At 35.5% G+C, this 20,646-nt stretch overlaps 1 protein-coding gene across 1 annotated transcript in view; it reads right to left on the bottom strand.

The window, feature by feature from the left end:
* Positions 1-1,726: 1,726 nt before the first annotated feature.
* The window catches only part of ABCA13 (ATP binding cassette subfamily A member 13), a 170,318-nt gene continuing 151,398 nt past the window's right edge, over positions 1,727-20,646 (bottom strand). Inside the window, 4 exon segments of the mRNA XM_031552699.1 lie at positions 1,727-2,680; positions 4,666-4,803; positions 6,116-6,221; positions 19,345-19,437. Of these exon segments, the coding sequence (XP_031408559.1) occupies positions 2,591-2,680; positions 4,666-4,803; positions 6,116-6,221; positions 19,345-19,437 (427 nt within the window). The 3' untranslated portion in view covers positions 1,727-2,590.

The raw sequence follows: 20,646 nt of genomic DNA, 5'->3' as shown, positions 1-20,646 counted from the left end.
ACAACTTCAAAAAGTGGTCTTGGTCTTGAAACTTACATATTTCAGGAATGCAGCAAAATCAAGGAAAGGGAAAATGTCCTCTGAGACAGAACCCAGTACACTGCTACTCAATTAGATTTTGACCTTCTTCAACTATAAAGGATTGGAAGACAAACATTGTTTGCTACTTGCCAGAATTAAATTGAGTCTCCTGAGATGCATATGAAGCAATTTAAAAAAAGAAAAGCACTGTTAACTGGATTTACTCAACCATCAGTCTGGAGTAAACCTTATTTACCATATTCATCTATTACAGCAATATAATCTTTCATGTTTTAATCAGAAAAAAATGACATTTAATTAGTGTTACACCGCCAAACACTGAAAAAGTTCCTCTATCTATACATTCAGGTAGGCCATCATTTCTGAGTTTCACCACAGCAAGTCATGTATTCTTTTATGCTTCTGTTGACCTAAGCAGGACTATTTTATTAATTCAACTTCCTGTCCCACTTCCTGGGCAGGAATAGGCTTCCTTGTCATAATTTTATATCTTTCGGGTAGGCTTCCTTATGCCCAGGGAACTGACACTATCTCTTGTCCTGAATCCACCCATTAAATTTCCTCACGTATGTTTATTTTTTAAGGACTTGTGATGGTTGAAAGATAGAGATTAGAGAATGAAAGAAGGAATGGGAAAGGAGAGGAAGGGGGAGGAAGGATGAAAGCAAAGAAGAAAGAAGGAAGGAAGGAAATAGGAAGAGAATGAAAGAAGAAAGAAAGCAAAGAAACCATATCACTAATTTACAGATCTAACCATAAGAATGGAAGGGAAGGGAAGGGAAGGAAGGAAGAAGAAGAAGAAGAAGAAGGAAAGGAAGGAAGGAAGGAAGAAGAAGAAGAAGAAGAAGAAGAAAGAACAATAATACATACTACTATATACACACATATAAGAAATAAAATAAAATAAAAAAAAAAAAGCTCTGTAACACAAATTCTTGTCATGCTGTTTTTCCATCCCAGCAAGAGTTTCCGAAACTTTCACCTGTTAAGTAAATTCAAATTATGACTAAAAGATGTCTGGCTGTGCTTTGTAAATCCTGTAGATCCCCAGGATCCTGAAATTAAGCAGTATAGTTTTATGATAACATACCCATTTCTGCCCAAATTTCCAGTGTCTGTCTTCATTCACCCTCCAATTCTTTCACACTCTGCTTTGTAATACTAACCATTAATGTTCTGATGGAATCTTCACACTCCCAGCCTCATGCTGAAATTAAAGATAACAGATTTCATCTTGAACATGACCATCCTATTGTATCTCTACCGGTGTGGTGACTGCTCAGATTTGACAATTCTTCTGTGCTTTGGATCTTGAGGAACACGGCAGAGCTCTGACACTATACTGTAGATTCTATATTCCAAGTCCTTTCAATGATTAAGGTACTTTTCCCAAATACCCTGCCCACCCCAGAGCTATATTGCAGGAATACAGTTCCAAGTCACAGCTTCTACAGTTTAAACTATTTGGCAATATAGTCCAACAAACATCATATCAGCTACTTCTACAGGATCACCAAAGGAATTGTCTTGGAAAAGCTGGTAATTTTTCTCAATATATATATATATTTTTTTTTTTTCTCCCAGTGCAATACACTAGTATTTAGTCATTAAATCTTTACTTCGTTTACACACGTATGGGCTGAGTGCCCTGGAATGACCTTATATGAAGTACATAAGACCATAATACTCATTTATTGAAAAGTTTATTGATCAATGTCTGAATGCTTATTTCTTTTAACATAATCCTAAAGCATTTATTTATTTATTTATTTTTGGGGGGGAGGAAAGAAAAAGTTGGGAAAAAGGAAATGGGTTATTAAAGAGATGCTTAGGAATTCTCCAGTAACAACCTGTAGGCATAAGGGAAAACTCATTGTCAAGTATGATTTATGAAAGCTTATTAAATTTACTTTACATAACTAGGAGGCAGACTAGTACACTAATACTCTATTCAATATAGATCCTCATAGAATACAGTGCATCCGTTATACAATAAAAAGGCTAATTTAACTTGTCACAACACAGATCTGAATTAATGCAAAAGTCAAAAGGCTCTCAATTTGTGCCATTAAATATAAATGTCAGGTGATAGCTTAGCTATTTCTACTATTCAATGAGTTTTTCTTGACTTGTCACATAAAAGTTAGTTACGAAGTGTGCATGCAAGAGAAAATTACTGTAGTTAAATGAATATAGATCTACCAACAAAAGAAAATGCACTATACACAGTGACATTTCAAACCAGTCTTTTTATGTTATGCAAAGCTGCATTAATTTGGCCCTTTTTATTATAAAATTGCAGTTAGTTTCAAGACATTACTTTCTGGCAGAGTTTTTGTTGGAAGGTCACTACTCTCTTGTATTACTGAGAACTGATAACATTCCTTTTGGCCTACAAATGTCAACTCACCTCTGCTCCTCCTACATGCTTCTCACTCATCACGAACTGTTAACAGCTGAAAATTTTCATTGCATATAAAGTGTGTATTTATATATGCACAAACACACACATGCACACATGCTGTTGAAACTGTATCCTGTTCTGATCCTAAACTGGCAGGTGGTCTTGACGAACAGTGGGAGATTCTTGTGAAGAATGTGAGATTCCTTGCTGCTGTGTAGCAAAATTAATGAATACCTGTAAGACAAGAAAGAAGTAGGATTTTCAAAATAACAATATTTGAACAGAAAATTCAGAGACATGGCTAGTGATTTTTTTCTGCTGCTTTTCTGACACAAAAATTAATAGTTTATGCTGCGAGAATCCCTCTAGAGATGTTTTGTAAACTCTATAAAGAAATCCTCTTCACCTCTCTAGCTAACACGCAGGTTGATGAACTGTAAAAAACAATGGTAAAATAAGTTACTGAGAAATAATTGTTTTTCTTTGCACTTGAAATAGCATGAGATAAAACAGCCTTGCAAGAAGGTGTCCTTGTATACAAGTGGTGAAGAAGCTTACAACTTCCTCTCCACTTCGTGTCTGTACTTACTTGGTAATCTCTCACCAAATAAGATTCAGTTATAAAGTTTGATTGACAACTTGAACCTACGGATGTTGGAGTTACTACACAGGCTGAATAGCCCAATTAACTTCCACACCCTCTGAACTCCTCTATTAACTCCGGCATAAATTTGGAGTTACTTACACACATTATGCATGATATGAAGGGGGGTCACATACAAGGAGGAACATGTATCAGTTGGACTGGGAAGTCTGTAATTTCCAAGCACTTTAGCCAATGAGGAAAGCAGAAGGGTCAATGTGGCTGGCAAGTAGGAATAAGAAGAGTCTGTTTCTTTGGATACTTTGAGAGACCCTGAGGGGACTGTTCCAATTGATCTCTCTTTATTTGAATAAAGAAAGCTAAACAGTCTCATCTGTCTCTTTTTGGGATAAAGATAACTGAGTAAGTCTATTTGAACAACATTTTTCCCAGCAAGCATGACAGAAGTACTTGACCCTGTTGTTTCTATCAAACACTATCACATAAATGAAGGTCTGGAGACTTCAAGGCAAAGGTATACTTCTGAGCATTGCACATTGACTACTCAACAACTCACATGCCTCCTTTATATATATATATATATTTATTTATTTATTCTAAACAGAACTTACTACAGAAAGGCTTGTTTGCTTTTTAATCACACAACTATTTGACAGCAAGGAATGGAGCAGAAGAGATGGCTATTCTTGATTCAAATGATCATATTCATGTGCAAACAAACTTGGAGTGAATAATAAGGATGTTTATTATTCAAGAGAACTATTTAAACTGTTTAAAAGTGACACTCAGTTTGTCTTGGGGAAGAAGCAATAGTAGGTGACTGAGGTGATGAATCACCATGAATAATGCAGAGAAGTAAAGCTTGCATGAACTATTCTTGATCATCAGGCTCAAATCATCTTACAATCATCCATTCTGTGAACAAATAATTCAAAAGCCGTTAAAAAGATTAGTACAAATTGGAATATTTCATTAATGATTTGCACAAGGGTAAAAGGAATACCTTCACACCATTTATCATACAAAATTAATATTTTGACCAAATGCGACTCCTTCAGTTTGCAGAATACACAACAAGAAGTTACATACAAGGATGCTCAAACACATCACAGCAACTCAGAAATGTCATCCTTGCTATTGTTTTCTTCTTCCTTCTGCCCAAATAGGATTTTGCAGTCACTAATAGCAGGATCTCTTCAGTCTGCTTGTGCATTTTTACTATGCTCTACTGTGTACTGTAATACTGCAAAAGAAAAAACCCTCAAAGGAAAATGGCCTGTAAGCCTATGATTTACTGTGATTATCAGACTTGTTCAGTCTTTTGAAGGGCATTAATAGGATCTCAACTATCTGTGGCAGTGGCAGTTCACAGTCCCACCCTCTCACTCTGCACATATCAGATGTATTTAAACAGTGATTAACTTGCATACATAGCAAATATCGTAGAATCATAGAATCACCAAGGTTGGAAAAGATCTACAAAATCATCCAGTCCAACCGTATACACACCTTCTCATGTTATTTTGTGCTTATCCACAGTATAAGAGCAGTAAGGTTAATGTGATTACTGTGTAGACCTGAGATGGTCTGGAACTGCTGAAAAAGAAGAAAATACCTGCTCCAGTGTAGTTTGGCTAATGGAATAGTGTTTGATTTGGAGAAAAGCTTTGTAGTTCTCTAGGACTCTGAAGAGCTCAGCTAGGCATCCCTCACTTCGTGGTACATGGTACTCAAACAGGTTAAGATGTTGTCCCTTAAAAGAAGCAAAACCAACAAAAATAGATAAAGGTGAGTACACATGATGATGAAATTGTGCTTGCTATAACCGGACTGGTCTCAGTAGGCTCTCAAAGCTACATGAAACATGAAAAACACGAGCTTTTAAAGGAGAATATATGTTGTCTCCTTCGGTAGCAAAATGAAATGTTCATACTCAAGACACATATTCTGTGTTTTGAGATTGCATTTTGTTAACTTAATAAAATATATATAAATTTAGGATACTTTCATGCTGTATGCTTTAAATTCAACTGATGGTAGTACTAATGTAGTCATCTGAGAAGATATAAGGCAGTAAATAAAAATTAAATCTATTTGTTTACCTGCAAGCCCACCCATATACATAACCATTTTGACTACACACAATTTCGATAATACAAAAGGAAAAAAATCCTGGATCATCTCATAGTTATAGCCAAAAGTAGCTGGTATTTAAAAAAGGGAAGGTTTCTGTAAATCTCTGGACTTTATTTGAGCTTTTCTATATCACATATTGCCTTTGATTCTTGCACTGAACTAACACAGGAACAAATGTAAAGAAAGGATATTTTATAATGCAGTGGGGTAAGATATAAAAGAATTCTTACTAACAATTTCTGCAGTAGGATGCTCTTCATCTTTAAAGAAAAAACAACAAAACAATTTCAACCTGACAGAAGTCTCTCTCTCTCTTAATGCTATGCATTTACTGACAAGCTTCCTGAAAAAAATATATATATTTAAAAATTCATATGTAGTGTGAATTTACATTTGTATATATATGTATGAGTATGCACAAACATGAATAAACATATATGCAAGAAAGTTCATAACTAAGGTATTCATAGTTTCACTTTTTTTTCCTAAACAAAGAAACAAAGATAACGCATTAAAAAATAAAAATTAAGAATTAAAGTCCTTTGAAAACTAATTACTGTAGGTCTTTTGGAAGGCTCCATATCAAATAAAAGAATCTGTTTAAAGACTGAGATTTGCCATTTGTGAACCTTATCAGAAACCAATCGAAGGAAGTACAAGTTCAACTTAGTCAACAATAAAATCAAAGTGAAATTATTACTCTGAGAAAGGACCTATATATTTATGTTGCTTGAAATACTTTGGAATTGATTTAATCAATATCACAAGTCAGATGTGGAAGAAATGCTTAATAAGAAAATGAAAGAGATGCTCATGCATACTTTCTTCAGAAAAATCAATGTACCTAAACACGTATAAACATTGTTCTTATCAGCCCACTCTTAATCTTACCATACAATAATTACTATAATGAGGAATTTTAACTGCACCTTAAATTGTGCTCCAGGAAAATGCAGTTTTAGACAGTCCAAAATCATTCTTCGATGGCTTATTTCTTTGCTAAGCCAAACTTTGACAGAATAGCCATCGCCAAACCTGAAAACGATATGCAGAAATATAGACTCATTTATCTACACTATCAAGGCAGCAAGAACACTCATTTCAATTAATTTTCCTGTAATGATTATGGCAAATAAAACACTGTGTATCCCTACTGCATTATCACTGGGATATTACCACTTTACTATTTACTGGTAGACAATGATTTCAATGAGAGAGTTGTTAAATTAATGATAACAAATAGAAACAAACAAACCCAAACTTTGTTATCCCTAGGTCTTAATTACAATACTACGTTTCATTACACAATGTACTGTACATTAAATGAAGTATACATTAATTATGACACTACAAAAAAACTATCACAATTACCTATAATAAACAGAACAAAAATCCTTTATTTTAACTTTCCTAATGATATGACACTTCAAACCTTTTAACAAAGCAGCCCAGTTAGTATTTCAGCAGATGTGTGCACAATATGTTTTTGCACATACATAAAGTAAACATTTATTTAGGTTGATGGCAAGGTTAATGAATATTCTTAAGCTCTATGGCCACACAATCTATCTCACAGAATAACTTTGGAAATGAATTTCTCTCTCAATATACATGTGATAAAAGTTAAGTACAGCCAATCTAGCCAATAAATTTTTAATTAGATTTACTCGCTGCTAATATATGTAACTGGGGAAGTTCCAATAAACCTATCAACACTGAAATGGCAACAAAAGTCTCATGTATGTTGCATAAGTGGCAGAAGTTATGCAGCACAGGTCCAAGGGATTTTATTCCCCTGGCTCCGAACTGCATCTGTTCCCATGAGTAATGGAAAGGCAGAGCTGGGAGAAGGACAAGGATCTCTGGCTGCATGTCCACATCCTCCCAGGAACCTTTCAGTTCCCCTGTATTCCCAAAACAGTGGCTGGCTGGTTTGCCCCATAATGATTTACTAAAAAAAAATTCATCTCTAATTAAATATTTTAAATGCATAGCATCATCCCTGCAAAACACGTGTGACAAGAAAAAAGATATTACAAAGAAGGATACAGTTAACTAGAGTGTTCAATTCAGAAGATAGCTAACTTGAGGTAATGCTTTACAAGAGATCATTGATTCTGATCAATTTTCTGGCATTTCTAGCCATCCGCTGCTGAATTACAGTTTGAAAAATACTGGCATATGGTGTTCAGTGGTCTCATAAAATGAAATTGTTTCATGCAATGAAGTTTCCAAAGAAAATAAATAAAAATTCTGATTAGCATAGACTAATAAGCCTGTGCAACTGTTTCAGTTCTAGATTGTGAATGGCACAAACACCAGCACAGTCCAAACATAAAACTTTAAAAGATTAGTCTTCTTCTGGCCAATCAAATTATGGTTCTTTTATATCTTGATTTTATAATTCTTTTCATCTCAGCAACTCCCTACACAGAGTAAACTGATCAGAAATAAACATTTCCCCTTGCTATAATCAGCAAGATGCTTCCAGTAGTAAACCGAGGCAATGGAAATTGAGTTGACCATTTTTTTCCACTCTGTTTTCCTCTCTGAATCAGACAATATAATTAATTCAGAAACCAAAACTGGAATTATGGAGTAAAGCACAATCTGGTTTGAATAGCTCTGTTAGGATCGAATCTTTAACACCTAATAGTTCAAAACCTATGTAAGAAAACATTATCATGAAAATGGCATAAGTTGAGCCAGCACACCTGTTCAGCAGCCATCTGTTGCAAAAGAATCACAATTTCTTCAAAGCTATTTAATGAAATTTTTTTTTCATTGCTTATTTTTTCTATCGTAGTACTTTAACATCACCTGCATTTTTATTTGTATATATGCACAGAGACACAAACACATATTCTAACTAAATTATTTTTCCTCTTTATCATTCCTCTTTTCTCTTTCAGTCAAACTAATTTTTTATACTTGTCTTTTGGATCTAGTGATGTTGACATCGACCAATTCCTCGGTCAATAGCTGGGTCTCTGGCAATGGCTCCTAGTTGGCGAGCTTCATTACCATCTAGAAACAAACTATTGGCCCCGCAGTCCCAACAACGAACCAACCAGGAAACAATAGTTTCATTCGGGCCCCGTGTGAACTCCTTTCTTGAACCTTGGATTTCAGTCATCTTCAGGGGCCGACGAGTAGTAATAAGGATGTCCTCATCATCAGTCTCTTCTGCATGTCTCTTAGTTTTTCCTTTTGCTTTTCGTGATGGTGGTGGTTCTGAGGAGGGCCCCTCGCCTGGATCTTCCTCCTCCTCTTCCTCCGCTTCTTCTTTTTTCCGTTCTAGAGGCATGGACACTCGTTTCCATTTCTTGCCTTCCACAGGAGCAACTGATATTGTTACTCGTCTCTCTTGTAACTGATCAGATTTGACTTGGAGATTCTCCACTTTGGCTTGAACCTCAGCTCGGAAACTCTCTCTCTCCAGAATAGTATTATATAGGGCGCGGTAAGCACAAGCCAAACCCCAAATAAGTTGTACCTCCTTAGAGTTATGTAAGCCGCACTGTCCCTGACTCAAATACTGACTTAGTTTCTCAGGATCCCACAGATGTTCAAGTGTAAAATCCCATGACACTGCGGGTCCCCTTGCTTTTAAGATCTTTCCTAAACCTCTCCATATTCCCTGCCAGTCAGCACTCTCTGGTTCTGGAGGAGACTCCTTCCCTTTGTAAAGGAATATAATCCAGGAAAACAATAGCGCGCACATGAGTATTAATTCGAAATTCGAAAACCGTCTGACAAACCGATAAGGAAGCCTGGAGACTGGTCTGAACATTGTGCTGTTTGTAAAATTAGCCATTCCACCTGGGATGTGAATGTCAAAATTCAGACCATACCACATTGCATACAGGTACCATGCAGGTGTCTCCGTCAATGCCCTTAAGTAGTTATATATGAACATAATTCCACAACAAGTAATTATGGCCTTGATAATTTGCCAATAGGTTGAGAGTAACATGACGGCTTGTAAGCCTTTCCTCAACAGCCCCAGAATGAAAAGTGGGTTCATTGCTGGTGTCTATTAAAACAGGGGTTAATGAATTGAAACTGACAAGAGGAAGGAGGAAAAAAGGAAAAAAAAGAAAAAGGCACTACCCAGACTGAGCAGTGCTCAAAGTTTACAAATATCCCAGAACACTGGCAGCACGCCTAGTCTTTCAAGGTCAAGTTTTCCAGCACAGAAACCTAAACTACTGATAATGCTCCCTAACGAAGCTCTCTAAGAGCAGAGAGAGAGATTCGTCTAAAAGCTAAGAAACAGAGCTATGCCCGCATTCTCCACCCAAAAAATCTGTCACGGAGTTAACGAGATCAATCTACACCCATGACAGGGGGGCGGTAGGCCCCTGCCCTCCCCTCCCCAGCCCACAAAATGGGAAGGAAGGGAGGAAAACAAAAAAACAGCGGCAACAATCTATGGAGGAAAACTTATTTTACTAATTATGATATCGGAATGCAAGATAACACAATATAATACAATCTGATTGAAATTGAGACTAATAAATCAAATAAAACAGGAGAGAGAGAGAGAGTTCCCGATATCGATTCAAACCTGAAAAGCTTGGAACGGCCAGGAAAGCACCCTCCAGCACCCACTTCCAGGCAGTAAGAGACCGCCCCACCCGGAAGGGCCAGATCCCATGACTTCTGTAATGTATAGGGATAGGTGCCTGGAATTGGAGCATTAACACTTTATCTCCCAGTACACTACATGATGTTTTGATGCGGAATACTGAGAACCAAAACAAAACAAAAACATAAAACCATGACAAGTGTTTTAACTACTACAATGCCACCGTGAGACCAAAACAAACATCTAAATTGCCCAGCTGATTTTAAACTGATATATCAAAGCAACATCCATTGAAGCATGAACTTAGTAAAAACTACAAAAAACGCATCCAACTGCTCTCACCTGTTATTGTACAGGCCGCGAAGCTCGTTGAGCCACTCAAATAACAAGGGGGAGCACAATATGGCAAGAAGGAATAGAACAATTTCCATATCAGGATTTATAAAATGGGCTAAAACTTTTCAGATGACTGCGTGGTAGAAGGGTGTTTTATAGAACCCCAAATCATGACTGGCCCAGACAATACAATTAAGGAATGCTTCTCCACTCGCCTATGTCACTGTTTTTCGTGCAAGACTAAGGGGTATCAAACTGAATTAGAGGGAAGGCAATTCAAGTTCAGTAAGAGGAAGTAATTTTCTGTACAGCACACAGGAAAATTGCAGGACTCATTGACACAGGGTGTGCTGGATGCCAGAATTTGACATGAGTTGAATAAGAGATTAGGGAAATTCATAGGGGAAAAATCCACTAAATACACTTTTGGCTTAGGAATTCTCTAAGCAGCAAATTACTGAAGGCTGGTTGAGTTATGTGGAAGAGTATCTTAATGTGTTTATCTTGTCCTCAGACTTTTCTCTCCTGGACATATAGTATGTGGGAATACTGTGATAGATGAGTCTAAAGTCTGATCTTGTAGCTGATAGTAAGAAATAAAGCAGAGGTCTGCCTGAGCTAATTGCCCAAATGGTTCCCCTGTTCTGAAAAGGGGTTTGCACTTTTGATGTAGTTCCACAGCCATGCTGCCATTATTAGAAGGATAGCTAACATAACACTAGTTGAGTTGTCTCCACACAAGATGCAGTCACAGAACTGTAATGATGAGCAAAACCCCTGACTACTTTTTTAGGGTTTCTTCAAGTCATGCCATGGGAATGACAGTGGATTCAGTTGCCCAAAGGTTGAAAATTCTTACAAATAACAAATAGAAGAGATACCTCTGGAAGCAAATCAAGAAATGCTAACTTCACAGTGTCTGCTTCTGGGATAAGAGAAGTTGCTAGAACACAGTGTTTTGTGGCTGTTCAGATGAGTCTACCATTGAGTGGTCATATGGCATTCTTAGAGGTACTAACCCAGTGTTTTCCAAAACTAGCCCATGACATCCTGTTTTCTGTGAAAGGTAGCAAAGCTCATTATCAGCAGAATTCTATTTTCTGTACAATAGTATGTATTTTCCTTGAAAACTGTTAGAAGCTGCTTGACCACAAACAAACCTTACCTAAGCTAGAAACTGCTGTTTTAATCACAGCAGAGTCAAGAATGATTAGTTCCCTGAACACGCTCTTTCCAAATTCCTATCCCAAAACTGCTGAAAGAAACCTCAGCAAAACATGAGCTTGGCCTTATTTCCCGATTCTCAGTGAATAAGCAAAGCATCATAAATTTTAGAACAAATATGTATATATGTGTTTCTATATATAAGTGTACGTTTATAAGAATATACATAACAAAATTACAGCTCCCAGAAAGTTTACCAGTGGAAATATACTGTGCATACTTTATGCATGCACTAGTCTGATTGATCAAAAGATTACTCCAAAATGGCATTATTGAATAACAAAAAATAATAAAAAGAACATTACCACTTAACATCTGAAAGGAACTGCATCTTCCAGAATATATGCCATAAATCAAAGTGGGGGAATAATTTGATACTGAGCTGTGCACCACAAGGCTTCAGTTTGCATTCTTTTTGCAGATAGAGAAGGTTCTACTTTTTGTAAAGTCTCATCAAAACAAGCTAACTTAGTTACTCCAGTATGATTGTTCAGGCACAGGATACAGATTCAGGTCATTCCCCTTGCAACTCTAGAAAAATGCTTATAAAAAGAATAAAACTTAAAAAGTATCAAAAATAAAAACAACCTCAAAAAAACATTGGAAAAAAAAAGTACTAAATTGAAATAAAATGAATTACAAAAAAATAAATAACAATTTATAGTAGTTTTCAATCACAAAATAAACGTAATGATTTTATCTGTTAAGTGGCAGATAAATACAATAACTAAGAAGGAAAAAAAAGGTTTCTAAATGTAAGTAAAACAGTTGTTTTAATTTTTAAAGTTAATATAAAATGCAAAAATAATCTCACTTGTAAAATGCAAATTCTTTCTGCACTTATTCAGAACAACCTCAGTGCTGCTGAACAAACAAAAAACTTAATTAGATACAATAACAGCTAACTTATAAAAACTATCTTCCATGTGCTATTCATAGATTGTTTCATCTTTTTAATTGATCATGATTTTTCCAAGGTAACAATAGAAACATTAAAAAAGCTATTAAAACAACAAGTAACACTGGTTCAATAACATTGCACATGCATTTTTGTTCACACACTCCTCAGACTTATCTCTCAAGTTGTCAAAAGTTAATTTTTGTATTCAACAATACTATTACCATAACTGTGAGAGTCTCGAATTATGAACAGTGTAGAGTACTGTGTTAATTACCTTGCTCTCTGAATTTAGACATTTCAATGCTTAGGGATTAATTTCCAAATATGTCACAAGGATTTCACAAACTCTCGTTAATTGGATGTTAATATGCGGAGAAAATCTTTCCGTGCTCAAATATATGTATATGTTTGCAAGTACAGGTAAGTATTAGAGATCTGTTACATTTATTACATTCTGCATTCCCTGAGAAAGAGGAAGAGCAGCACTCTGTGCAAGGCTGATGGTACAGAATAATCAAAACTGCTGTTCACTGAGACTCTACAATCAAAAAAGTAGGAGGAAGTAATATTATCTTTGTGTTCCTGTTTTTTGTTTCTTTTTGTTTCTGTTCAGTTTTTTACTTCTTTGTTTTTGTTTTTTTTAGTGAAATTTTTTTGTTTTGTTTTTAAAAAACAAACAAACAGAATATTAGTAAATTGTCTACTAATGGGATCCTATCAACACTTCAATTTGAAATTATCAAGTTAAAAAAAAAAAAAATCTATAATGAAAGCAAGCCATATTCACATTTAAACCACTGGTGTATTTGCATTATTGTGTAAGCTTTGACTGTGCCATCACAAAGCTTTCCTTCCAGAAATCCCTTTCACGAATAGTTCACAAGATAAATTGGAGGTACAAGCTCAGACAAGGGCTTTAGATACTGTAACATCCGGGATGTGTTGCAAATAAGATACCAAGTTGGTGAGAAAGCGGTCCATGTTTCCAATGGATGAGAATAGCAATATGGAAGCAAATCTCTTACTAGCCCACCACTGTTGATGCATAATCTGCAGTAACTCACTCAGACCACATTTTTCACTACTGCTTTCCTATCCTGTTAAGCTGGTAGGAAGGGAAATCAACTAATCATTACTCAGCCAGACAGGACAAAGGGAACCATCTCAAACTAAAGGAGGAGATATTTAGATTAGATGTTGGAAGATTTTTCAGAGAGAACACAGCTAGAGAGGACAACTGGCACAGCTGCCCATAGAAGCTGTGGTGCCCCATCCCTGGAAGCGCTGAAGTCCAGGTTGGATGGGGCCCTGGACAGCTGAGCTGGTGGGTGGCAGCCCCGCCCATGGCGTGAGGTTGGGGTTGGGTGGGCTTTAAGATGCCTTCCAACCTAAGCCATTCTGTGATTCTGTGTGCCCACCTTGAGACCGAGGGCTCCAATCAACAGAAGGAATTCAACGTACTTTCCGCTAAAGTGGAAGATAGCAGGTGTTCTTCTTGTGTTGGAGGCACCAGAAGTGCACACAATACTCCAGGAGAGCTGTCATGAGAGCAGAGGGGCAGAATCACCTCCCTTGACCTACTGGTCACACTTCTATTGATGCAACAAGTTGGTCTTCTGGGCTGCAAGAGCACACTGCCAGTTCGTGTTGAACTTCTGATCAACTAACAAAAGAGTGTTAAAGTACAACCATGTCGTACTTCAAATGTATCAAGTATCAGTAATGTTAATATATTTATCCTTAAACTGCTCTGATTGGCTGACCGAAACCTTTTAACTTTAAAACGTTCATAATGCTTCAGTTACATCTCTATAAAATGGAAATAATTATTTGAAAACCCATTTCCATTAAGTGTTATCAAAAGCATGGTTGTTGATATTTATGAAGCACTGCTCCAACAAATATTTACAAACAAGTTTGAAAAATGCCTAATAAAGATGGTACAGATATATGCAAGAAAAGGAGAAGAATATGAAATATTCATTTTTAGCTGCTCATTAAGTGAAGATGTACACAGCTTTATTGCAGTCTCCTGCAGAAAACATGGTATAAAATGACAAAAAAATTGTACTGTGATGCACATACAACACAGTAGGACTGAATTAATGTAGCACAAATCTAAATATGAGCATGAAAATATTGCCCATTTCTGAGCTCACAGTCCATGTCTTTTAAAGTTCTATAACTTTTTTCTTCAAGCTTTCCACCAGAAAGATAAACCAATATTAAATGAATACACAGGTACAGACCCACTACCTTAATATATTTTTCATGGACAAAAGGAATTTATGGTTTCTAAAAACACAAATAAAGACTATATTTTTGACTGTTATCGCATTTGTATTTTACAGCAAGTAAGAAAGTCAGTGCTAATATTTACGTTAGTATCATAACACTTTTTCCAATGAAGGCTGAAATATTAATGAGATCTTTAATTCTCTCTTCTCTATTTAAGAAGTCCAATGTGAGTTATCTTGAGGAAAGCAATAAAATATTCTTAATCAACCTTCTAAAAAAAATGTTAAATCGTAAATAGCTTGGCAACACATTTTCCATTCTAACTCTGCTATAACAAACAGATTAATTGCTGGGTAATTTAATCAGATGGCCTGCTGATACAATTTGAGCAAAGACTTGATATGTGTCCAGTGCTTGAAAAGCTGGTGTAAATTATTCAGCTAAGAAAAGTCTGTCCAGATGGCCCTAGAATGAAGAATGGCATTCAAAATGTTGTTCTCGGAGGACTGGCCAGCTGCATCTAACATGGAAATGCTTCTGTGAGTTTTTAGAATAACAGTAAGTGTAATGGAGAATACTGGAGAGAGTATTTAAACGTAATCCATTCACAATTTAGAATAATTGGTTCAGTTGGCAGAAGTGAATAGAAATTATGTTTTAACAGACATAACTGCTAACACATCCATCCCATACAAGCTATGTCTAGAACTAAGATGCTACCTTTTTGGAAATTATCCTTCATTCTTTCTACCTAACACCTCTTTTGGCATTATCCAGAAATATGCCGTCTGCAACAAAAATCCCTTTTGAAGTGTAATGCATATACTTCCAAAAATATTTGAGGGTACTTTAAATCTGTTTAAACATTGACAAATATAGTCAAGGCTCAACAGTTGGGAGTAGAAGCTCAAATACATACAATTGTAGCGAGAAGACAATTTTGGATGAGCCTTTTGTAACAAGATTGCAAAAGAGCTGGAAAAATAAATCAAGTCTCACACATTAGAAGCAGCATGTGTCAGTTTTTATATCCCTATTAAGCTTTTATGTTTCACATTAGCATCTTCCTGGAGCTCATCCATACTCTTCATAGCAGAATTTTGTACTGCCTTCTGACAAACCTGTATTCAGTCCAAGACAGTCTTTTGCAATCTGCCAAAGGCTGAAAGTGTGCTGAGAGAGAAAGCTGAATCCTTGAAACTTCCCACCACAGCAAAGAAAGAAATTTAACAGGGCCCCAAGGAAGGCCCATTAAGTCTTCATCAAACATCCATCAGAAAGTAGATCATAATGGGCTAGAATGGTACTAAAGGAAAACCAAACAAAACAATTTTGAGAGTTTCCATCAGGACAGTCAGAATGTCCAAAAGAAGAAAAATGTAATTTTAGGGAATATAGCTAGATTTAAAAGAGGAAAAGAAATCCTAAGAATTGTTTATATTATCATATAAAATATCAAAATGTGCTTCTACTGTAATTTCTTACAATGAGGGACACTTCTATGATAAATAAAATATATATGAAATTTTTGTTGGTTTAAATTTTCAGACAATATTTACATTTATTTCATTCAATAAAGGCTAAATGAGGACACTTTTAATTTATTTTTAAAATATTTGTATAATTTAATTTATAGAAACAAATTGAGAATAGACCAAAGATGTCAAGATCTGTTTATTTTTAAGAATGAAATAAATAATGAGTTTTAAAATCTAACATACACAAAAACAACACATAGTAATCTAAAACCATAGCCACCATTAATTTATTTTGGTATAATTCCAGTCTGTATATAAGTATATAATATGTACATTACACATATACATATTATAATATACATAAGTGTAATATAAGTATATTGACAGTGTAATTAATCCACACACATGGCACACAAAAGCACCATCAAGTAACAATTTTTAAGGTATGAGTAATTTAGATTAAATCAGATGCTGGAAAATTAGGCTTCCTTATGATTTTTGTCATTTGATCACATACACTGCTTTACAGAATTGTTTTGCTAAACAAAATGTAAAACAATGTGAAAAGGCAGCAAATGTAATGCAGAAATACACTGAAAAATGAAATTAATCAGCAATGACTTGTGGAGGTGCCTGTTAAAGAATGCATTCCTTGGCTGGTAGGTGTTTTCCAAAGAAAAGATTTAGAAATCATGACCTATAACTTAAGAAGGAATGAAGTTTTGCTCTACATAAAAGTATATCACAGGGCTGTTACTTTACAGAAAGTGACAGAAAATTGAAAGGTAGAAGAAATTCTTTCAGAATTCAGAACTGGAGGTTTTTCAAGATGTTCACAGATGAAGTGGAAAGTGAGAAAATGATAAGATTACTACAATTAAAGCTTAATTATTCAAATGGTTTAGAGCAGTAAGTGAATAATCCTGCTTTCCTTCCTTATCTTACGCAGATGTATAAGCCCACATAACTCTTCAAAGTACATGATAGCGTATCTGAAAATTGTCTTAACATAAGTTTGGAATGTGAATTACACAGAAGTATTGTTTTTTTTAAAGATGATCTTATTAATTAGATGTCTGATAACCTGGTATCTATGTTGGAGAACTGAACAGCCAGGTAAAGAAAACCACAGTAAAGAGCTCAATCTGGAGGGAAGTTTGGAACCTAAAGCAGCAAAATAATAGAATAGGGATACTCTGTGGTTTCTCCCAGAAATTATTAAAAGTTATTAAAAAAAAAAAATTGAAATCTCTCTTTATTGTATGTTTAATTAACAAAAAGAAAAGAAAAGGAAAGGGAAAAGGGAAAAAAGGGAAAAGGGAAAAAAAAGGGGAAAGGGGGAAAAAGGGAAAGGGAAAAGGCAAAAGGGAAAAGGGAAAAGGCAAAAGGGAAAGGAAAGAAAGAAATCTTTAAACATCTGCTTGTATATGAGCTTTTAAGACTTTGCCCTCTACTGTTGATTTCCTCCCAGAAGCCAAGAAAATTAATGATGAGGAGAGAATTCAGATAACTGGTTGATTTTAATTAAATTCTTTGGTACTGCTGGTGAGTATTTTTACATAATAAAGGTTATAAAGTCATAGAAAAATTAAATGAATTTCTGAATACATATGGAAACTTAGGAGACTAAAACTATCAGTGAGCTAGGAGATAAAGGGATTTTAAATCTGTCTTAAACAAAAGTCTTACTGCAGCTTCAGCTACGCAGTTTCTATAGAAGGTTTCAGTTTCTATAGAATGTCCAGATGTTAACTCACAAGAATGCCACTGACTTGCATGAAATAACTGTCAGGGCGATACAAGGAACACAAAGCTGATGGCAGAATGAAATATAATGAAATATACATACATACGTATTTTACAGATATAAAATAATTGTATATGTAATAATTTCAAAAATATTCTGAATAATTATTATGTATAATTTTATTATATATTGTTATAAAATTATAATAACTAACAAACATACTGATCTTGATTTGGGTTTGTTGAGTTTAAAAGAGGAGCAGACACAACTTTGGTTTCTGCATAGTTGATCTGTGAATGTCTGGGTGCTCTCAGAATAAACTTGAAGATACCTTCTGCATGTCATATAGTATTTATTTTCTTACCGTGATCTGAAAAATGTACGTCTACAAAGAGTGTAGCAAATTGAGAAACAACTGTTCTATGAACCCAGATGTTTTGAGTATATTTAGAATCATAGAATCATTAAGGTTAGAAAAGACCTCTAAGATTACCTTTATCTGAGAAGATAAAGGTGAACCTAGCACTTGTGGAATGGACCTCTTCAAGGTCAAGCAGACCCCAACCTTTTTCACCAACCAGTTCACAAATCTGAAAGTCTATGTTGCTGTTAAAAAAATAAATAAAAATAAATAAATAAAAATCAATCAATCAAACAAAAAAAACAAAAAACCTAGCAAGAAAACAGCTTATTAGTGTACGTATTTCATATCTGTTATGCCAGTGCAGCTAGAAAGCAAGTGCCTATATTTCTATCAAAATAAAATCCTAAAATTCTGTACAAAGCAACGGACCAAAAGCCAGAAGTGTCCTTCTGAAGGTACAAAAAGTTGTCTAAGATACAGGATGCCTTATATTCACAGCAGAATGTAATTTCTGTAGAGATTGCTTATTTGCACTTAAAAATGCTAAATGCTGAACTGGTACAAACCAGAGTCTTTGCTGCCTGTAAACAAGTGATGTCATTTTACACAGCTGGCTGTCTGGGTGCCATAAAAGTTCTGCTTATTACTAAATGTGAATGTTCTATCTGTAAATTGCAGCAGTTCTCTCCTCAGCTTCTGGTTTTGTTTTTTTTATGGTGAATTGAGCCCCACCTCTAAATAAACAACTTCATTAACAGATGTTAAATTAACTTATGAGAAGAGCTGAAGCAGAAGAGAGGCTTATCTACACCATGAAAAGGAAGCATAGAGTAAATACCTAAAATTACCAGTGAATTCATTAGGAGACAACAGTGGTTCAAAATGCATTATCTTACTGGCTGCTGACCTGCCAGGTACTTTTTCCTCTTACAAGAAATTACCACCAGGAAGGTGGAGATAATTTCAAAGGATACCCAATAACATCACAGAATGTTGAAATCTCATAATGCATTTCTCAGGTTGAGTGCGGAAGAGCTTCTTTTAGATACAGATCTGTCTTCTTCAATTATCAGTGCAGATTACAAAGCACTGTAGAAATGCCATCTGTCAATTTAGCTAGCTAAGATATCCTAATTGGCTCTTTTTTAACTTCACTGATGACAGGAAAAGAAAGATGTGCTCAACAGTCATAAGTGTTCATGCCTTGGCACTATTAAAATATCTAGCCAGCTCTTAGATTGAACATAGCTACAGAAAATTCAGTGGTGAAATATAATACCTGTTTTTAATGTGCTGGGGAGAACCAAGACACTTGAAGCTTCCATTCACCATAATAGCAAGTCGCGTGCAGAGGGCTTCACATTCTTCCATACTACAGAGTACAGTGGAAAAAGAAAAAAGGATTAAAACAAGACAAGTGAAAACAGAGAACACCGTATATATCTAACTTAAGTTAAAATGGAAGCAATATGGGCAGCTACAAAAACAGGTACACAAAACCTTCAGCTTTAAAGGGAACAGTTCAAATTGTAGCCCTCATCAGTACATAACAAAAGGTATAACCACATTACAGTCAGAAGAAAACCTCAAAACCAAATTTATATTTTTAGTACAGATTTAATTCAACAACTCTGGCTGCAATACAAAGGTTTTATTACTACCGGCAAATAAATACCAGGTAGGCAGCCTCAAATATGTCACTGATGTGGGACCATGAACTCTATTGTTCCCTGTAATACATGTTTATGATCATTCTGCACTAATGGGGAGAGGAAGGTGAACAAAGTAAACTTGCTCAGCTTGCTTCTTGCATAACCCATATCCTCAAAAAGAAAAGTTACCCTTAGCCTGATTGCAGGAAAGAAGAAATTGCAATACACTACAATCCAAAATAGAATTTAGGACATGGAAACACAGCTGAATAATAAAAGCCAGATTCTCTTAGATGTGACTGCTTCAGCTGACAAAGAATAACTTTGACTTGTAAAGCTTAGGGCAGATGGGTTACCATGGGTTACTCTTCTACATATTACACATAATTATGTGAGCGTTTCTTCCAAAGCATTGATTTAGACAGGACATCAGTCCGTACGTATTCATCAAAGAACTGTCTTCTCAAAGAGAAGTTGAAGTTGTTTGATGTTAGTGCAGTTCACTCTGCTCCATCACCCCTGAGAAAACTAAACAAGAGTCTTGTATGTGCAGTCCAAATTATAGTGATTTTTCTGGAAAAGCATGGAGATTAAGTATCCTTCTTAGAATAATTTCTTAAAATGGGATAGGAGTAGAGTGAGAACTGACAAAGAGCAAGCTGTTGCATTTCAGAGACGTGAGATGGCTAACACATCTTCCCATGAAACAGGAAGACAGCTGAGTCAGTTTAGAATGCGGTGCCTCCTAATGATTCCCTCAGCATAATATTTCCCACTTGTGGCAAAATAGCACAAAATTAGGCCAGTATAGAAGATTAATACAAACTCATTACTCTCCTGCCTCAAAAAAAATCAAATTAAAAAAAATTAACAAGTAAATAGACCTCAAAAATTAATCTTTACCCAGGAAACCATTTCTATTCCTCAAT

The sequence above is a fragment of the Meleagris gallopavo genome, chromosome 3, assembly GCF_000146605.3.
Source record: "Meleagris gallopavo isolate NT-WF06-2002-E0010 breed Aviagen turkey brand Nicholas breeding stock chromosome 3, Turkey_5.1, whole genome shotgun sequence".
Classification (NCBI taxonomy): Eukaryota; Metazoa; Chordata; class Aves; order Galliformes; family Phasianidae; genus Meleagris; species Meleagris gallopavo.
Note: the sequence above shows the minus strand (reverse complement) of the source record. Positions and strands in the feature narration are given on the sequence as shown.